Genomic DNA, 15,626 nt, shown 5'->3' on the forward strand with positions numbered 1-15,626 from the left:
GGAAGAAAGGGGATTTAAGTGACTTTGAACGTGGCATGGTTGTTGGTGCCAGACGGGATGGTTTGAGTATTTAAAAAACTGCTGATCTACTGGGATTTTCACACACAACCATCTCTAGGGTTTACAGAGAATGGTCCGAAAAAGAGAAAATATCCAGTGAGCTGCAGATGTATAGACAAAAATACCTTGTTGAGGTCAGAGGAGAATGGGCAGACTGGTTTGAGATGATAGAAAGGCAACAGTAACTCAAATAACCACTCATTACAACCAAGGTATACAGAATACGTTCTCTGAACGCACAACATGTCAAACCTTGAAGCAGATGGGCTACAGCAGCAGAAGACCACACCGGGTGCCACTCCTGTCAGCTAAGAACAGGAAACGGAGGCTACAATTCACACAGGCTCACCAAAATTGGACAATAGAAGATTGGAAAAATGTTGCCTGGTCTGATGAGTCTCAATTTCAGCTGCAACATTCAGATGGTAGGGTCAGAATTTGGCGTAAACAACATGAAAGCATGGATCCATCCCGCCTTGTATCAACGGTTCAGGCTGAAGGTGGTGTAATGGTGTGGGGGATATTTTCTTGGCACACTTAGTACCAATTGAGCATCATTTAAACATCATGGCCTACCTAAATATTGTTGCTGACCATGTCCATCCCTTTATGGCTACAGTGTCCCCACCTTCTGACTTCCAGCAGGATAATGCACCATGTTACAAAGCTCAAATCATCTCCAGCTAGTTCCTTGAACATGACAATGAGTTCACTGTACTCCAATGGCCTCCACAGTCACCAGATCTCAATCCAATAGAGCATCTTTGGGATGTGGTGGAACAGAAGATTCGCACCATGGATGTGCAGCCGACAAATCTGCAGCAACTGTGTGATGCTATCATGTCAATATGGACCAAAATCTCTGAGAAATGTTTACAACACCTTGTTGAATCTATGCTATGAAGAATGAAGGCAGTTCTGAAGGCAAAAGGAGGTCCAACCCGGTACTAGCAAGGTGTACCTAATAAAGTGGTTTAGATACAACAGATAAAATCCAGGTTTGGGGTAGTTCAGCTTATTGACACAGTAGCAGTACATCCCTGCCATTTCCATTCACACTGTGGCAGAAAGCCCATGCGAACGTAGCCTAATAGTCCTGCATTGTTCAGCAGGTGAGGTGTAGACTAAGGCAAGTACTACAGTCTTTTCATAGCCCCCTCAGACCTAATGAACATTTAACCCTTGCCGTGCATGGGATACTTGTTCCATTTCAGTGACTGACAGGGTATTGAAGTCAGAGGTTCAAAGTGACAGACTGACAGCTTTCATTTTCAGAAAGGCGGCAAAAAATCTTCAACTTCCACATTAAAAAAATCAACCTGACATATTTGTTTTTTTGCTACTCCAGGTCTAGTAGTGACCTTCTTCTAGATCAGTTCGAGAAGTATCGCCGCTGTTTCCAGTGCAAGAGACGCACATCAAATTGTGGAGAGACCAACATTTGGTGTGAGACGCGCTATATCCCAGGATCCCGCCTGATGGTTTAATCACTGCTGTCTGTTCCTCCGTAAAGTTTGTTTATTCATAAAGCATAACTGTCACTTTGTACCTCCTGTCCTAATCATGTTATTTCAAATGAGTAGTTCTGCATTCTAATTACATTTGGATTATGAAGCTTGAAAACACTCTTCTACCTCTATCTCCGCTATGGTCGTGACAGCGGCCAGTAGAGCTAATTGGGTCTGTGGCGGTATTGGGATATGTACTGAAACATTGGAAACAGATTGTGCCTTAAAAAAATGGAAAAACAGTGTGCAGACTAATTAGTGACTTGAATCAAGCACTGTCTGATGTCTAAACCAAAATAAAGGTTTGTTCAATATGCACAAAGTCTTCTGTTCCTCTGCTTCCTCATTAACGCAGGATTGCTAGTTTAATTGGACTTTGACATTGTGTTAACAAATAAATATTTAACTTTAATAGACAAAGTATACACTACTAAAGAAATGAAAATAACACTTTTTAATCAGAGTATAGCATCAAGTCAATTAAACTCCTGGGATATTGATCTGGTCAGGTAAGTAGCAGAGGGGGTTATTAATCAGTTTCAGCTGCTTTGGTGTTAATGAAAGGTGGGCAATAATGAGATGACCCCCAAAACAGGAATGGTTTTACAAGTGGAGGCCAGTGACATTTTTTCCCTACTCCTCTTTTCTGACTGTTTTTCACTAGTTTTTCCTCACGTATCACCAATTTCCTAACAGACATATCAGAGTGGATGTCACACCAATTCCTAAAACTCAGTCTATTCAAAACTGAGCTCATAATATTTCCTCCCCCACATGCCTCTTCCTGTAATTTCTCGGTCAGGATCAATAGCACCACTATCAACCCATCCCTGCATGTCAGAGTTCTAGAGGTAACCCTGGATTCTGAACTATCCTTTCAGGCCCACATCCAATCCCTTTCCAAATCAATGCGCATCAACCTCCACACCATCTCCAGAATACGCCCCTTTTTAATCAATGATACCACAAAGCTCCTAATTCACTCCCTGGTTATCTCTCGCCTCAACTACTTCAACCTGCCCCCTATTGTGTGCCCCGGACGTTACCCTTGTTGCCCCGATCAAGTGTCCCACATCCCTCAATAAAAATCTTGTGTGCCCACTGCTCTCCGTGTGTGTTCTGTTCTGCCCACACCTCCGTCACAGACCCAGTCTGTGCATTTGAACCCAGCGCTACTCACTGGCATGTGTTCAAATGCAAAACATCAACATTTGACAACACTTATGTACACAAGCCCTTACACACAATGCAATTCACAAATGCCGCTGCTAAAACACACACAAACACACACACACACATGAAATGCTCATGGATGGCTGCTGTGGCTTCACTGCAGATTCTCAGTAGGGATCCAAACGTGTTGGTCCTGCAGCGCAGGTGAGGAAACTGCTGAACATATTCTGGGGAGTGGTGCTGTTTAATTTTAAATGGAAAATCCTGCAACAACAAAACAACAATCATCTTCTAGTAGTAAGTATACCAAAAGCAGTCTATTCTCTTAGGGCACATTCACACCAGTGTACTGGGAAAGCATATGTTTTTGTTAAAACACATAAAGCACTTTTAAAGTGGTACTAAAGCCTTCACGTTTTTCAGAAACATAGATATGGATAAATGTTGCACGGGACAATGATTACTACCAGAAAAGTTCATAAACACATTATTTTAAAGCTGCAACCTCCTGCGTCCTCTGCTCCACATGTCAATGCAGGCATCATCATCACATCATCCTGTAGTTCTCTCCAGACAGCGCTTATGAAAGCACAGCTACAGCGGGTCTCCATAGGACCCTGCAAGGCAATATAACCACACTTAAAGTGGTAGTAAACAACAACAAAAAATTGGCCCCTGCAGGAGAATGTCATAACGCACTAGTATGCAATGCACATTACTAGCACATTATGGAAGAATTACCTGAAAACGAAGCCCTCCAGCAACATGTGCTGTCACCGCTGACATGGCTTCCATCTTCACTCAGTCTTCCTTCTGGGTTTACATGCCTTGACCATTTGATTGGCTTTCAGGCTTGTTAAATTTCCACAGATGCAGAGTGATGTGTGTGTCCTCTGCACGCTGCACTACCCTGGCCCCCACGCACGCTGCACACTACCCTGGCCTCTCCACACTCTACGTGCTGCATTACCCTGGCCACCCCCACTCTGCATTACCCTGGCCACCCCCACTCTGCATTACCCTGGCCACCCCCACTCTGCATTACCCTGGCCACCCCCACTCTGCACTATCCTGGTCCCCCGCAAGCTGCACTACACTGGCCCCCCACACGCTGCGTGCTACATTACCCTGGCCCCCACACTCTGCAATTTACACTGCCCTCTGTATGTTACTTTCCAGACCCCTGCACATTGGACATTCCGCTTCTGAATCACCCAGGACACTGCCACTCTATCAGTGCATTCAACTCTGCCCTAAGTGTTTCATCTAATCGGACATCATTGGGGCTGGCCACACTGATGAACTCTCTCTATTTTAAGGCAACTACCAGACACACTCCTCCCAGATCCCTGCCTTCTGTGTTACATTGTCCTGAACCCTTCCCTCTGTATGTTACATTGTCCTGACCCCCACATTGTGTCCATTACACTTTCCTGCCCTCTGCATGTTACACTTTCCTGTCCCCTGTACAATCAGGACTGGTTTCTCATTTAGTGGGACTATTCTTTTTAGATCTGCCTCAATATGTTGTATACTTTTAAAAGGGTGCCGTGACTGAAAAAAGATTGCGAAACACAGCTTAAAAAGGACACTTAAGATGGCCATACACTAGTAGAATTTTTGTTTTAAGAACATCCGTTCTATTTTCTAATTGTGGGATCAAATTGACAATTGTATTGCCAACTTTAAACTAGCTTTCACCAATGGGAGCAAGAGCAACTGAGAAAACGAAGGCACTCTTCCATTAAATCTGATCATCCAGGTTAAATACATTTAAAGAGGATCTTTGGCCACCTCTCCAACCCCCCCCAACCTTCCCCAGCTTACCGTATGGCTTAGGTGGCACATTCCTGATACTCACCCACCCAGAGGATACAGCGTTGTCCTGCCGAGATTTTCTTGTCTCTCTGTCCTGCGCCACCATGGTCTTGTGCAACGTCATTTGAAGGCCCGCCGTCTCTCCCTGGTTCAGCTTGAGCGCCTCCTGATGATGTGGCACTAGGCCCGTTCCCCTCCACCTTTCTGAATGAAGTGATATGCCTCCTGGGATATGTGAAGTGCATATCCCAGGAGGCAAAAGGAGGACCTTGCTCTGCATTCACCTAGGCAGCGGTAGGGGAGGGAAGTCTCCACTGAGGGTGAAGATCCACTTTGAGAAACTGTGATTGAACAGACATCATTTCAAAATTTTAAACCCAGTAGAGCAATCCGATAACTACCATGGATTCTTCAATTTGAAGGCGCCAGTGCTTGACTGAAAACAGCGGATCAGGTGATTCAACTGAACTGAAATGGAAACTGAAGAATCGGATTTGCTATGTGTATGGTCATTATCAGAATTAACTGAAGACTGCGGTTCCATCCAGAAAATCTGGAATTATAGAGGACATCTTAATTTGGTGTCACGTTCTCCAATCACTTGAATATCTTCTGCCTTGACCTCCACACTCTGCTTGGTGCCGATACTACTCACCAGAGCCCCCGACACTTCCACCGCACTACCGAAACTGATGGAGCTAAAAGGAAACAAATGGAGGCATATTAGAGAGACAATGAACAGCTTTACAATCTTTATACAATAATCCTATAAACCTGTAACCTGTTTGATGCCAGAGCTGTTTTTGCATTTTTTTTTATTTTTTTAAATCATTTTAGGCCTGATAATTTCATAAAACCCCCAAAACATTACATATTTTCTGAAAGCAGACACCCCTACAGAATAAAATAGCAAAATAGCAGTAGTTTCAAGGGAGGATTTGCGACCTGCGTTTGGGGTGTTAACAATGCACTGACACCTGCAGCAGATTGAAAGGGCAGTGCTTTTTTTTTTTTTTAAATTCCATAATGTTTTGGCAGTGCTTTTTTTAATGTGGTGTGGAAAAACGCGCATGGATCACGGGTTTCCTGCACTGCGTTCTTGCGTGGACCAGGGCATGAGCTTTTTCTAAAAAAAAAAAAAAAAAAAAAATAGAAGTTGATTGGTTGCCATGCACAACTGCTCCAGTTTTGATAAATTCCCCCTATTGCGACTTTGAAAGAAGAATACCTTAACACCTTCCATTCGGCCTATAGGAGATTGACGGCCGGGCGCGACGCTCCTCCTTCTGGGTGGATGTCATATGACGTCCTGTCAGAAGGTGCCACTCAAGCAGCCGTGCAGCAGCGTGATCTGTCTCTGACTGTGCCCACGGGACACAGCTGATGACAGATCACTACACCGGCCCGCTGTCAGAATGCATGAAGGTAAAAAAACCTCGAGCCTGTAAAAACACTTTAAAGATAAAAAATTACGAGGATAAAAACAAAAAAAAATTTATTTAACCCACTAAGCTCCTGTAAGTTCTAAGCAAGTTCTATGTTGAAGGTTTGGCAGTCCCAGGCAAAATGCTTATCTTTGACACATAGTTCATTTATTTTAGTCATTCATACAGTGCTGATATATTCTGCAGAGCATTATAGACAATGCTGAGCCATTCACAGCAATCTCTGACCTGAGAGAGCTCACAGTCCATATCGAGGAAAGACATTTAGGCCTCATTCACAAGAGGTGTACTAAACCATACGCTCATGCATGTTTAGCACTTCCACCTGGCACTACTAGAGTTGTGGGTTCGAATCCCAACCCCGGCACCACCTGCCTGGAGTTTGCATGTTCTCCCTGTGCCTGCGTAAGTTTCCTTCGGGTACTCCGGTTTCCTCCCACACTCCAAAGACATGCTGGTAGGTGAATGGACTCCTGTCTAAATTGGCCCTAGTATGTGTGTGTATGAATGTGAGTTAGGGACCTTGCATTGTACACCCCTTGAGGGTTAGGGACTGATGTGAATGTACAAAATATATGTAAATCGCTGTGTAAATTGATGGCGCTATAAGTACCTGAAATAAATAAACTGGTGATGGTCCAGGTTTCCTCGTGCAGGCAGTCCAATTCATGTCCATTGGCACACAGCGGCTGCATGGACATAGTTGCTGTGTCATTATATGACATCCATGTAGGTGAGGGTGCGTGTCACTGAACTCACACTGTCTGCATTTGGGGACATGCACTGACACGGATGTCACATTGGGACACAGCAGCTGAGTCTGTGCAGGCCGTGTCCCAAAGGACATCAATGGGATAGCCTGTACGGGGATGCACAGAACACCTGATGGTAAAGACAGCCTTGCAGGGGCATACGGTAAAGTAAGCCCTGTGTGAGAGGCCCTAACCACTTGCCCTCCAGAGGATTTACCCCCATTCCTGACCAGGCCATTTTTTGCGTTACGGCACTCAGTTACTGTGACTGACAATTGCGCGGTCATGCAACGCTGCACCCAAATGAAATTAAATTTACGTCCTTTTTTCCCCACTAAGTGAGCTTTCTTTTAGTGGTATTTGATAGCCTGTGCATTTTTTTTTTTGGTGCTATAAAAAAAAAAAGACTGACAATTTTGAGAAAAAAAACAATATTTTAGATTTTTTGCTATGAAACCTGTCCAGTAAAAAAAATTTTAAAAAATCAAATTTCATCATAAATTTAGGCCAAGTTATAGCGTTTACAAATGGCAATATATATACTGGGTTTTTACATTCTTTTTTACTAGTAATGGTGGCAAGCAGCGACTTATAGCGGGACTGCGGCAAGCATTCTGACACTGGGGGGGAACTGACTTGGTGTCACTGACATCCCCAGTGACACCAATACAGTGATCAGTGCTGGAAAAAAAAAAAAGCACTGACATGGTACTAATGGCACTGGGCAGGAAGGGGTTAACATGAGGGGTGATCAAAGGATTACCTGTGTGCTGCTTACTGTGTCCTGTGTTTGTATAGGGAGCTGTAATCTGACTGTACGATCTCTGTAGAGCTGACAGGTGACAGGCGATCATACAGCAGACACATGACTGACCTCTGACACCAGCCCCGTGAGTCCCCCTCTCACCTCTCCGGGGTCACCCCCTCCACATCTTACCCGCCCTCCCTCCTGACAGCCCTCGGCAGGACTTCACATCACCTCGGTCTCCACACTGCCTTAACCATAAAGGCCTACAGCGGCCATATTTAAGAAGTCCACGCTTCATTGCAATGCCACAGGTGGACTATGACAAAATGGGCGCGGTAAGAGACACCTTGAAACTGCACCGCCGTTGAGACAGAAGGGCGGAAGTGCTGATGAAGCATGCTGGGAAATGTAGTTCGTTAAATTAATAGCCACGCTTTCCTTACTAAAGGGGAAATGCGGCTTCAAAAATCAAAATATTTGTATTTATTTTCTGTGATAGTTTACGTGTGCTGAAATAAAGCAGCCACTGTGCGATACTGAAACTATAAAGAGGCCCTGCCACTCCAGTACATCATGAAGCCCCGCCTGCTTACCTCCGTACACGCCCCTCAGAAGAAGCGCTCAGGTCACACCCACTTTCAGTATCTCATGTATTACGATCCTTCCCGTAAAAAGCAATGAACATGCTCCGCCTGCACTTAACGGGAACGCGCTGGGAGGAAGAGCGGAGAGATCACAGTTGCTGCAGGCATTGACTTAAACACCTAAAAACTGTCCCAAACAGGCAGTAATAAAGACACCTAAAAGAAGCGACCCCCTGAAAGACGTCTTGCGGATGACGTCATGGCGCTTCGTCTCAGTTTGAATTCGCATTCCAGGAAGATCAGTCGGCACCAGAGCGCTGTACAGATTGGATTTGTTTGTGTGAGCTCCGCATTCTCCGCGTGTACAGAGACATAGATTCTCCGATTGTACCGTATTGTTATTATTATGTTTAATTATTAGGATTTATTTATTCTGATGATTGCAATGAGGTCTGTATTAAATCTTCTATTTTTACACTGGAGACTCATGACTGCAGGTGACGGTTCACTCCCACTGACTACTGTGCCCCCCCCCCCCCCACACACACACACTTTTTAAAAATAGAAATTAACCACTTAAAATCCAGGCCTTTTTTTTGCCTTTATTATTCACATATACATTTTTTATTTTTTTAATATAAATATTTACTGACCCCCCCCCCCCCCCCCCTGCATTACATTTTGTATTCAAGCTGAAGCCCTAGACAATAAATTGTTGGGTTGTGTAAAAAAAATTTTTCACGGGGTTTGCGCAGCGGTTTTTCAACCACATTTTTTTTTTTGCGCAAAAATGACACCTTTTGAATTTTAATGCAAAAAAACCCCACACAACTCAATTTTTATTTCTCTAAAATAAAAAGGATGACGTTATGCCGAGCAAATAGATACCAAACGTCACGCTTTAAAATTGCGTATGCCCTGTGCAGTGGCGAAAAACAATGTGCATTTTACTATCCATAGGCGACGGTTTAAAAGGCTTCACAGGTTACCACTTTAGATTTACAGAGGAGGTCTGGTGCTAGAATTACTGGCCATGATCTGATGTTTGCGGTGATACTTCACGTGCGGGAAGTTTGCGGCTTACTTGCATGCGTGCGCGTCCGATGCATGCAATTGCTTTTGCATACAATCACGAGCGTACTTTTTTTTTTTAGTACTGTCACTTAAAAAAAAAAAAATAAAATATTGCTGTAATAAAGAATATACACATCCCTTTGACAGCAATAGGCCTGATTGTTTACTATGCCTTAGTGATGAATGGACAAAAAGGCGATCAGTACTGATCGCTTACTGTTCAGTTTCGGAAAGGAATGGGCAAATAAATGACATTTAATGGCTTCTTCCCTGCTCTCCATTCTGACAGGCTCTCCAGGCGCAGCCAGGGCCCGGGCCGGGCTCGCGCCGGGCGCAGCCAGGGTCCGGGCTCGCGCCGGGCGCAGCCAGGGTCCGGGCCCGCGCCTGGCGCAGCCAGGGACCGGGCCCGCGCCGGGCGCAGCCAGGGTCCAGGCCCGCGCCAGGCCCTGGACTCGCACCAGGGGTCGGACCCGCGCCTGGCGCAGCCGGGCCCGCACCGGGTGCAGCCGGGCCGGCCCCGGGCGCGGCACGCACCAGGCGCAGCCAGGCTCTGGGCGCGGCCCGCACCAGGTGCAGCCCGCACCAGGCTCAGCCAGGCTCTGGGCGCGGCCCGCACCAGGCGCAGCCAGGCTCTGGGCGCGGCCCGCAGCCAGGCTCTGGGTGCGGCCCGCACCAGGCGCAGCCAGGTTTAGGTCCGGTTCGCACCAGATGCAACCAGGTTCAGGTCCGGTTCGCACTAGATGCAGCCAGGCACCGGGCTCAGCGTGCACTAGATGCAGCCAGGTTCAGGTCCGGACTAGATGCAGCCAGGTTCAGTCCCAAACTATCTTGCAACTGCTCCCCATGTAGTCTGGGCATCCGGGGGGCTCCACGTGACTATCTTTTCCCTCCTAAATCTGAAATTTATAAGTATAGCCTGTTGTCCTCTCACAGGTCTTCTACATCTTGACCCCATATCTGGCACGCTTGCAGGGGAGAAATTGTTTCAATGCAAGGCGGCCAAAAAAATTAACGAGGGACTCATCAATGCAGATGTTTTGCTGGGGAGTATAGACATCTGCAAATTTTTGGTTAAGGCGATTTGCGAGGGGCTGAAATTTGTGGAGCCGATCAAATTCAGGGTCACGCCGAGGATGACAGAGTGTGTTGTCATTGAAATGCATAAAACACATTATACTCTCATATCTATGCCTTGCCATGGCAGCAGAGAACACAGGATATGATGAATTGGGTCTGCGGACCAATACAACCGCAATTCATTTCTTTTAGTAATGCCCATGTTGAGGGTTAGGCCCCCAAAAAAAATTTAAATTTGAAAACCGTAATGAATTTCCATGTGACTGGTCTGGCAAGGTTTGAATTTGGGTTGGCGGCAATAAATTGTTATGCATATAAATTGCTTTGATCCACAATCAACGCATACAGATATTCCGTCAAAAACAACACCAAAAATCAAGGAGGTATGTGAAAGACCAGGATGTACTAGACCGCTGGTACTCGACAGTTCACCAAAAGGTAGCACGGCACTAGTACTGGCACTCTGCTGCATATGAGAGTCATCACAATTTACTGACAAGTGCTAACAGAGATCAGGCCTGATTCTGCGAACACTGAGGTTTTGTGTGCAATGTATCAAGTGACAGTGACCTACTGACACTGCACTTGCTGGGGGAAAAGGGGGGGTAAGCGTAGGGGCTTAACGCAGGTGTTGGCAGGTGCCGGGGCTGATCCCGCTAACGCTGCGTTTTTGGGGACGCTATACTAATGTGAACGCTGGTATAGTGCTGACCCGATCAAAGATATTGACCCTTTCAGACACTATACTAGCAATGGAGGTTTATTGTACATGAGCGTGCTCCTGGCAATCAAGGGGTTAAATGTGATGACTGGTATACTGACGGGCAATCTGACGCTATCTGGGAGGGGCGTAAAAACCATGGGGGCGCAAATCATGTGTATATATATATATATATGTGATTTTGCGCACCCATGCCGCCCTGTAGCAGTATTTCTGCTATAGGGTGGTCAGGAAGCGGTTACAGAAGAGGTTTGTGTTACGGCGCTGCGTTACTTTAACTGACAATTGTGCGGTCATTCAACACTGCACCCAAATTTAATTTATGTCCTTTTTTTCCCACAAATTGATCTTTCTTTCGGTGGTTTTTTATTTTTTGCGCTATAAAAAACAAATCTGACAATTTTGAGAAAAAAAAACCCAATATTTTGGACTTTTTGCTATAAAACATGTCCAGTAAAAAATTTTGAAATAACATTTTGTCAAATTTTGGCCAAAATGCATTCTGCAACATGTCTGCTAAAAAAAAAAAAAAATACGTGTAAATTAATTGGTTTACATGAAAGTTATAGCGTTTACAAATGGAGGGAAAGATACTGGGATTTTTTATTTTTATTTATACTAATAATGGCGGCGATCAGTGACATATGGCGGTGTTCAGCGACTTATGGCGGGACTGCGGTGGACATTCTGACACTGGGGGGGAACTGACTTGGGATCACTGACATCCCCAGTGACACCAATACAGTGATCAGTGCAAGCAAAAAAAGAAAAATACTGACACTGTACTAATGGCACTGGGGAGGAAGGGGTTAACATTTTTATTCAATGACAGGGTTAACTGTGCGGGGGTGTGTACTGCAGGGAGACACACTGATTGGGACAGATAAACGCTTCTGTCCTGATCAGCTTGTCAGGAGCTGACAGGGAACTGACAAAGAGCAGAGGTGTGTAAACAATGCAGCCCTGCTCTCTGTCAGTGTTTGCCGCTAATCGCCGGTAATGACTGACCGTGACCCAGCGACTGACATCCGTGGCCGCGATTGGTGACACAGGTAGGACGGAGGCGCGCCTCGCGCGCGCCCCCTACCTGTTTTGCAATAGCACGTTTTAAAATGTGCTTTTGCGCAGCCGTGCCGCTCTGCAAACGTTTTATTGCAATGTCTGGTCTTAAAGTGGTTAAAGCAGACAGTTATTTTTCATCTTCCCTGCCCCTCCTCAGTCAACATGCAATTAAAATAAAGATGAAAAAATACCCAGATTAATCGCTGGATCTCTGTGTTTCTCTATGCAATGCAAACAGATCAGGGTGTTGTACGCAGTTTCCTGAAAACATTACAGCACCCTGTCTCAGGGCTTCTCTGAAGAGTCCTCAGTCCTGGTGCAAGCAGTGGGCTGGATCTTGAGAGGAGTTTTGCAAAATAACAAAATGACTTGATGGGTGGATGTCAGTCTGGAGGAGTGGGCGTTCCTAGGGAGACTTTATTTGCGTACAGACCACCCTAGGTCAGGGCTCGACAAGTCCCAGACGCCAGGTCACCATGGCGACAAGAAATTGTGTCCTGGGTTCACACGTATACACATATACTGAAATCGCCATGTCATTCCGGTTTCTGTGAGATTTCAGCACAGGTGTGATTTTATCCCTCTCTATCCATGACTGCCTCTCATTGACATCAATGCAAAATTGCATCCCATTGACTTCAATACAATAACACCTCCCACTGACTTCACTGTAAAATCGCCTACCATTGACTTCAATGTAAAAACACCACCCATTGACTCCAATGCAAAAACTCCTGTCAATAGCAATCTTATGTGAACACTTATCTTTGCATGTCACTTTAGGCTCCGTTTACACTTATGCGACTTGTCATGCAAATCTGGGGTACAGAGGTGCATCACAAGTCGCCCCCCCATGTTTCCCAGTGGGTACCATTCAGATCTGCGTGACTTCAAGGTAGTTCCTGCATTACTTTGGTCTGATTTTCATGCGACTTGAGGGCCATAGACTTCATGTAAACCCTCCAAAGTCGCACCTGAATGTTATACATGCAACTTGTGTGCGACTTTGTACAGCAGAAACAATTATCCTTGGCCGAAGCCAAAATCGCACCAAAGTTGAACTCATCCAAAGTCGCACTGTAAAGTCGCAATGAAAATCACACAAGTTTGAAGACGCACAAGTGTGAATGGAGCCTATCACTTGTGAAAATGGAACGCACCGCTAGAAACTCGCTAAGGATTGCATCTGTGTGAACCACCTCAATAGGAACGCATAATATCTAGCCTGGCATATGAATCTGTTTGAAAACACATCCAGAATGGCATCTGTGTGAACCAGGACGGCTCCATCCACACGTGGGCGATTGGGATCATGGCAGAATCAGTGTGATCACAAAACACAGGTTCCGGTGCCATTATTGTCAATGCCACCTAAAACGTGGTGCAGTTTTGCTGTGATTGTCGCATGGCAAATCCTATCACGGGAAGCTTGTCATCCAAATGTTGCCTTGCCCCGGGGAGCTGACAACCCATGCTACACTAAAAAAAAAAAAAAAAATTGGCTCCCAACTTTTTTTAGCTGGCTCCTAGATTCAAAGCAAATTTGTCAAGCCCTGCCCTAGGTGAGACCCATGTAACATCATGAGCCTCCATGATTAAAAGGAATGAAATCCAATGAATGAAAGAGGCGGGACAGGGACAGTCAGGCTGGGGAGGAAAGTGCCAGATGACGCTGGACATCCTCTAGCTAGGAGGACTCTTTCGGACTTGCTGCAGCTTCTAATGCACACGGTGGGAAGCTCACAGTGTGCAGTGAAATCAGAGCGATTTCAGTCCAGGAAAGGAGCCGGTACAAGTGTGCAAGCCCAACTCAAGGTGACAGCTTCTAGGACCGGAAGCTGCTGAGCTCTATTCCACGGTGCTGGTGTGAAAGAGGGGGACGTGGTGGTCATGTGACTGCGATGAAACCTCAGAGGACGGTAGAGGAATCTGAGGAAAGATCTTTGTCTTTGCCATGTTGACCTTCAGCTCTTTAGGAGTGGATCCATTAGTACAGAGTTCTCACCTACCTGGATTTTCACTTTCTTTGTGTTTCCACCATGACTGGTGAGTGCGTCGCGCACACTTAACCTGCTCCCGCTTCGGTGACAACGGTGCCAAGGACAGCGTGACACCAGCCTGGTGACAACCTTCCCTGCTGCGAACATGGTTCCTGCAGATCACCACTGATGATGATGAAGCACAGCGAGTGTAAGAGACCCAACTCCTGAAATGCAGAATGACATCGGTAAAACATCTTTGTGATCCAGGCACATGTCTGTTTCCTCTCCATAATAGTGCCAGGATAGATAATAACTGCTGATCTGCCTGAAATCCAGAGAATGCTTTTCTTTCTGTCTGGGCTGACAACTCTGCTTCGCTAAAATCCCGACCATCCGCCCTGCCTGCTGAGCTACAGGACGACTCCTCACCCAGCTCCCCTCTCTGTCCCTCTTCATATACACACATTCATTTCTTTCCAGGAAAAACAATTCTCCTGCTGTGACCCACAAGAGCCTGCCCATACTCTTGGGAGATGTAGATCTGTGGGTGTGCTGGGAGGGGCTCTTTGGACTTGTAGTTCTGGGGTTGGGTAAGCAAAGGGTACTTGAGGGATGTAGATCAGGGGTGCATAGGGAAAGGGCTCTTGGGAGATGGTAGATCTGAGTGTGTGGAGGGAGGGGCTCTTGGGAGACGTACATCCGAGGGTGTGTAGGGAAAGGGCTCTTTGGAGATGCAGTTCTGGGGGGGATGTATAGAAAGTACTCTTGGGATGTAGATCTGTGGATGTGCAGGGAAGAGCTCTTGGGAAATGTGTATCTGGGGGTGTCTGAACAATCCAATCAGGCGGGATCTTGCACTACATACTTTTATCTCTAAAGAAGATCATACAACCAGACTGTATCCTGTATGGGGAGCTGTAATCTGACTGTACGATATCCGTAGAGCTCAGTGTACAGGTGATGAGATCATACAACCAGATTGTATGGTGTATGGTCAGATCTGCAGTTCTACAGACCTGTGACTGACCTGTGTCCTGGTATGACGCACAGTGTGTGAGCAGACACATGACTGGCCTCTGACACCAGCCCCGTGTGTCCCCTTCTCACCTCACCTGCCTCTCCGGGGTCTCCGGGGTCACCCCCTCCACATCTCACCGGACTTCCCTCCTGACAGCCCTCGGCAGGACTTCACATCACCTCGGTGTCCGCACTGCCTTATCCATTAAGCCCTGCAGCGGCCATATTTAAGAAGACAGGCTTCATTGCAATGCCACAATTGGACTATGACAAAATGGCCGCAGCGAGAGACACTTGGAAACAACCGTCATAGACAGAAGGGCGGAAGTGCCGCTGAGGCATGCTGGGAAATGTAGTTCGTTACATTAATATCCATGCTTTCCTTACTAAAGGGGAAATGCGGCTTCAGAATTCAAAATATTTGTATTTATTTTCTGTGATAGTTTACGTGTGCTGAAATAAAGCAGCCACTGTGCGATACTGAAACTATAAAGAGGCCCTGCCACTCCAGTACATCATAAAGCCCCGCCTGCTTACCTCCGTACACGCCCCTCAGAAGAAGCGCTCAGGTCACACCCCCTTTCAGTATCGCATGTATTACGATC

General features: G+C 46.1%; 1 protein-coding gene and 1 long non-coding RNA gene across 6 annotated transcripts in view; one reads left to right on the forward strand and one right to left on the reverse strand.

Annotated features, from left to right (window-relative positions):
• The window catches only part of CCDC81 (coiled-coil domain containing 81), a 113,601-nt gene extending 111,711 nt beyond the window's left edge, over positions 1 to 1,890 (forward strand). Inside the window, exon 16 of the mRNA XM_089652767.1 lies at positions 1,409 to 1,890. Coding sequence (XP_089508893.1) covers positions 1,409 to 1,547 — 139 coding nt within the window. The 3' untranslated portion in view covers positions 1,548 to 1,890. The remainder of the gene's footprint in view (positions 1 to 1,408) is intronic.
• Positions 1,891 to 2,007: 117 nt separating this feature from the next.
• LOC149446265 (uncharacterized) lies at positions 2,008 to 15,272 on the reverse strand. 5 transcript variants are annotated; one of them, XR_016306233.1, is made up of 4 exons: positions 15,112 to 15,257; positions 14,032 to 14,228; positions 4,961 to 5,257; positions 2,008 to 3,005 (listed from the first exon to the last, which is right to left on the reverse strand). It is a non-coding gene; the product is annotated as an uncharacterized LOC149446265 (long non-coding RNA). The 5 variants fall into 5 exon arrangements; XR_016306232.1 differs by having other exon boundaries at positions 4,603 to 5,257; XR_016306230.1 differs by lacking the exon at positions 2,008 to 3,005 and having other exon boundaries at positions 3,825 to 5,257; positions 15,160 to 15,272.
• Between the last annotated feature and the right edge of the window lie 354 nt (positions 15,273 to 15,626).

The sequence above is a fragment of the Staurois parvus genome, unplaced genomic scaffold, assembly GCF_062004578.1.
Source record: "Staurois parvus isolate SC_StPar_1 unplaced genomic scaffold, SC_StPar_1.0 ptg000693l, whole genome shotgun sequence".
Taxonomy (NCBI): domain Eukaryota; kingdom Metazoa; phylum Chordata; class Amphibia; order Anura; family Ranidae; genus Staurois; species Staurois parvus.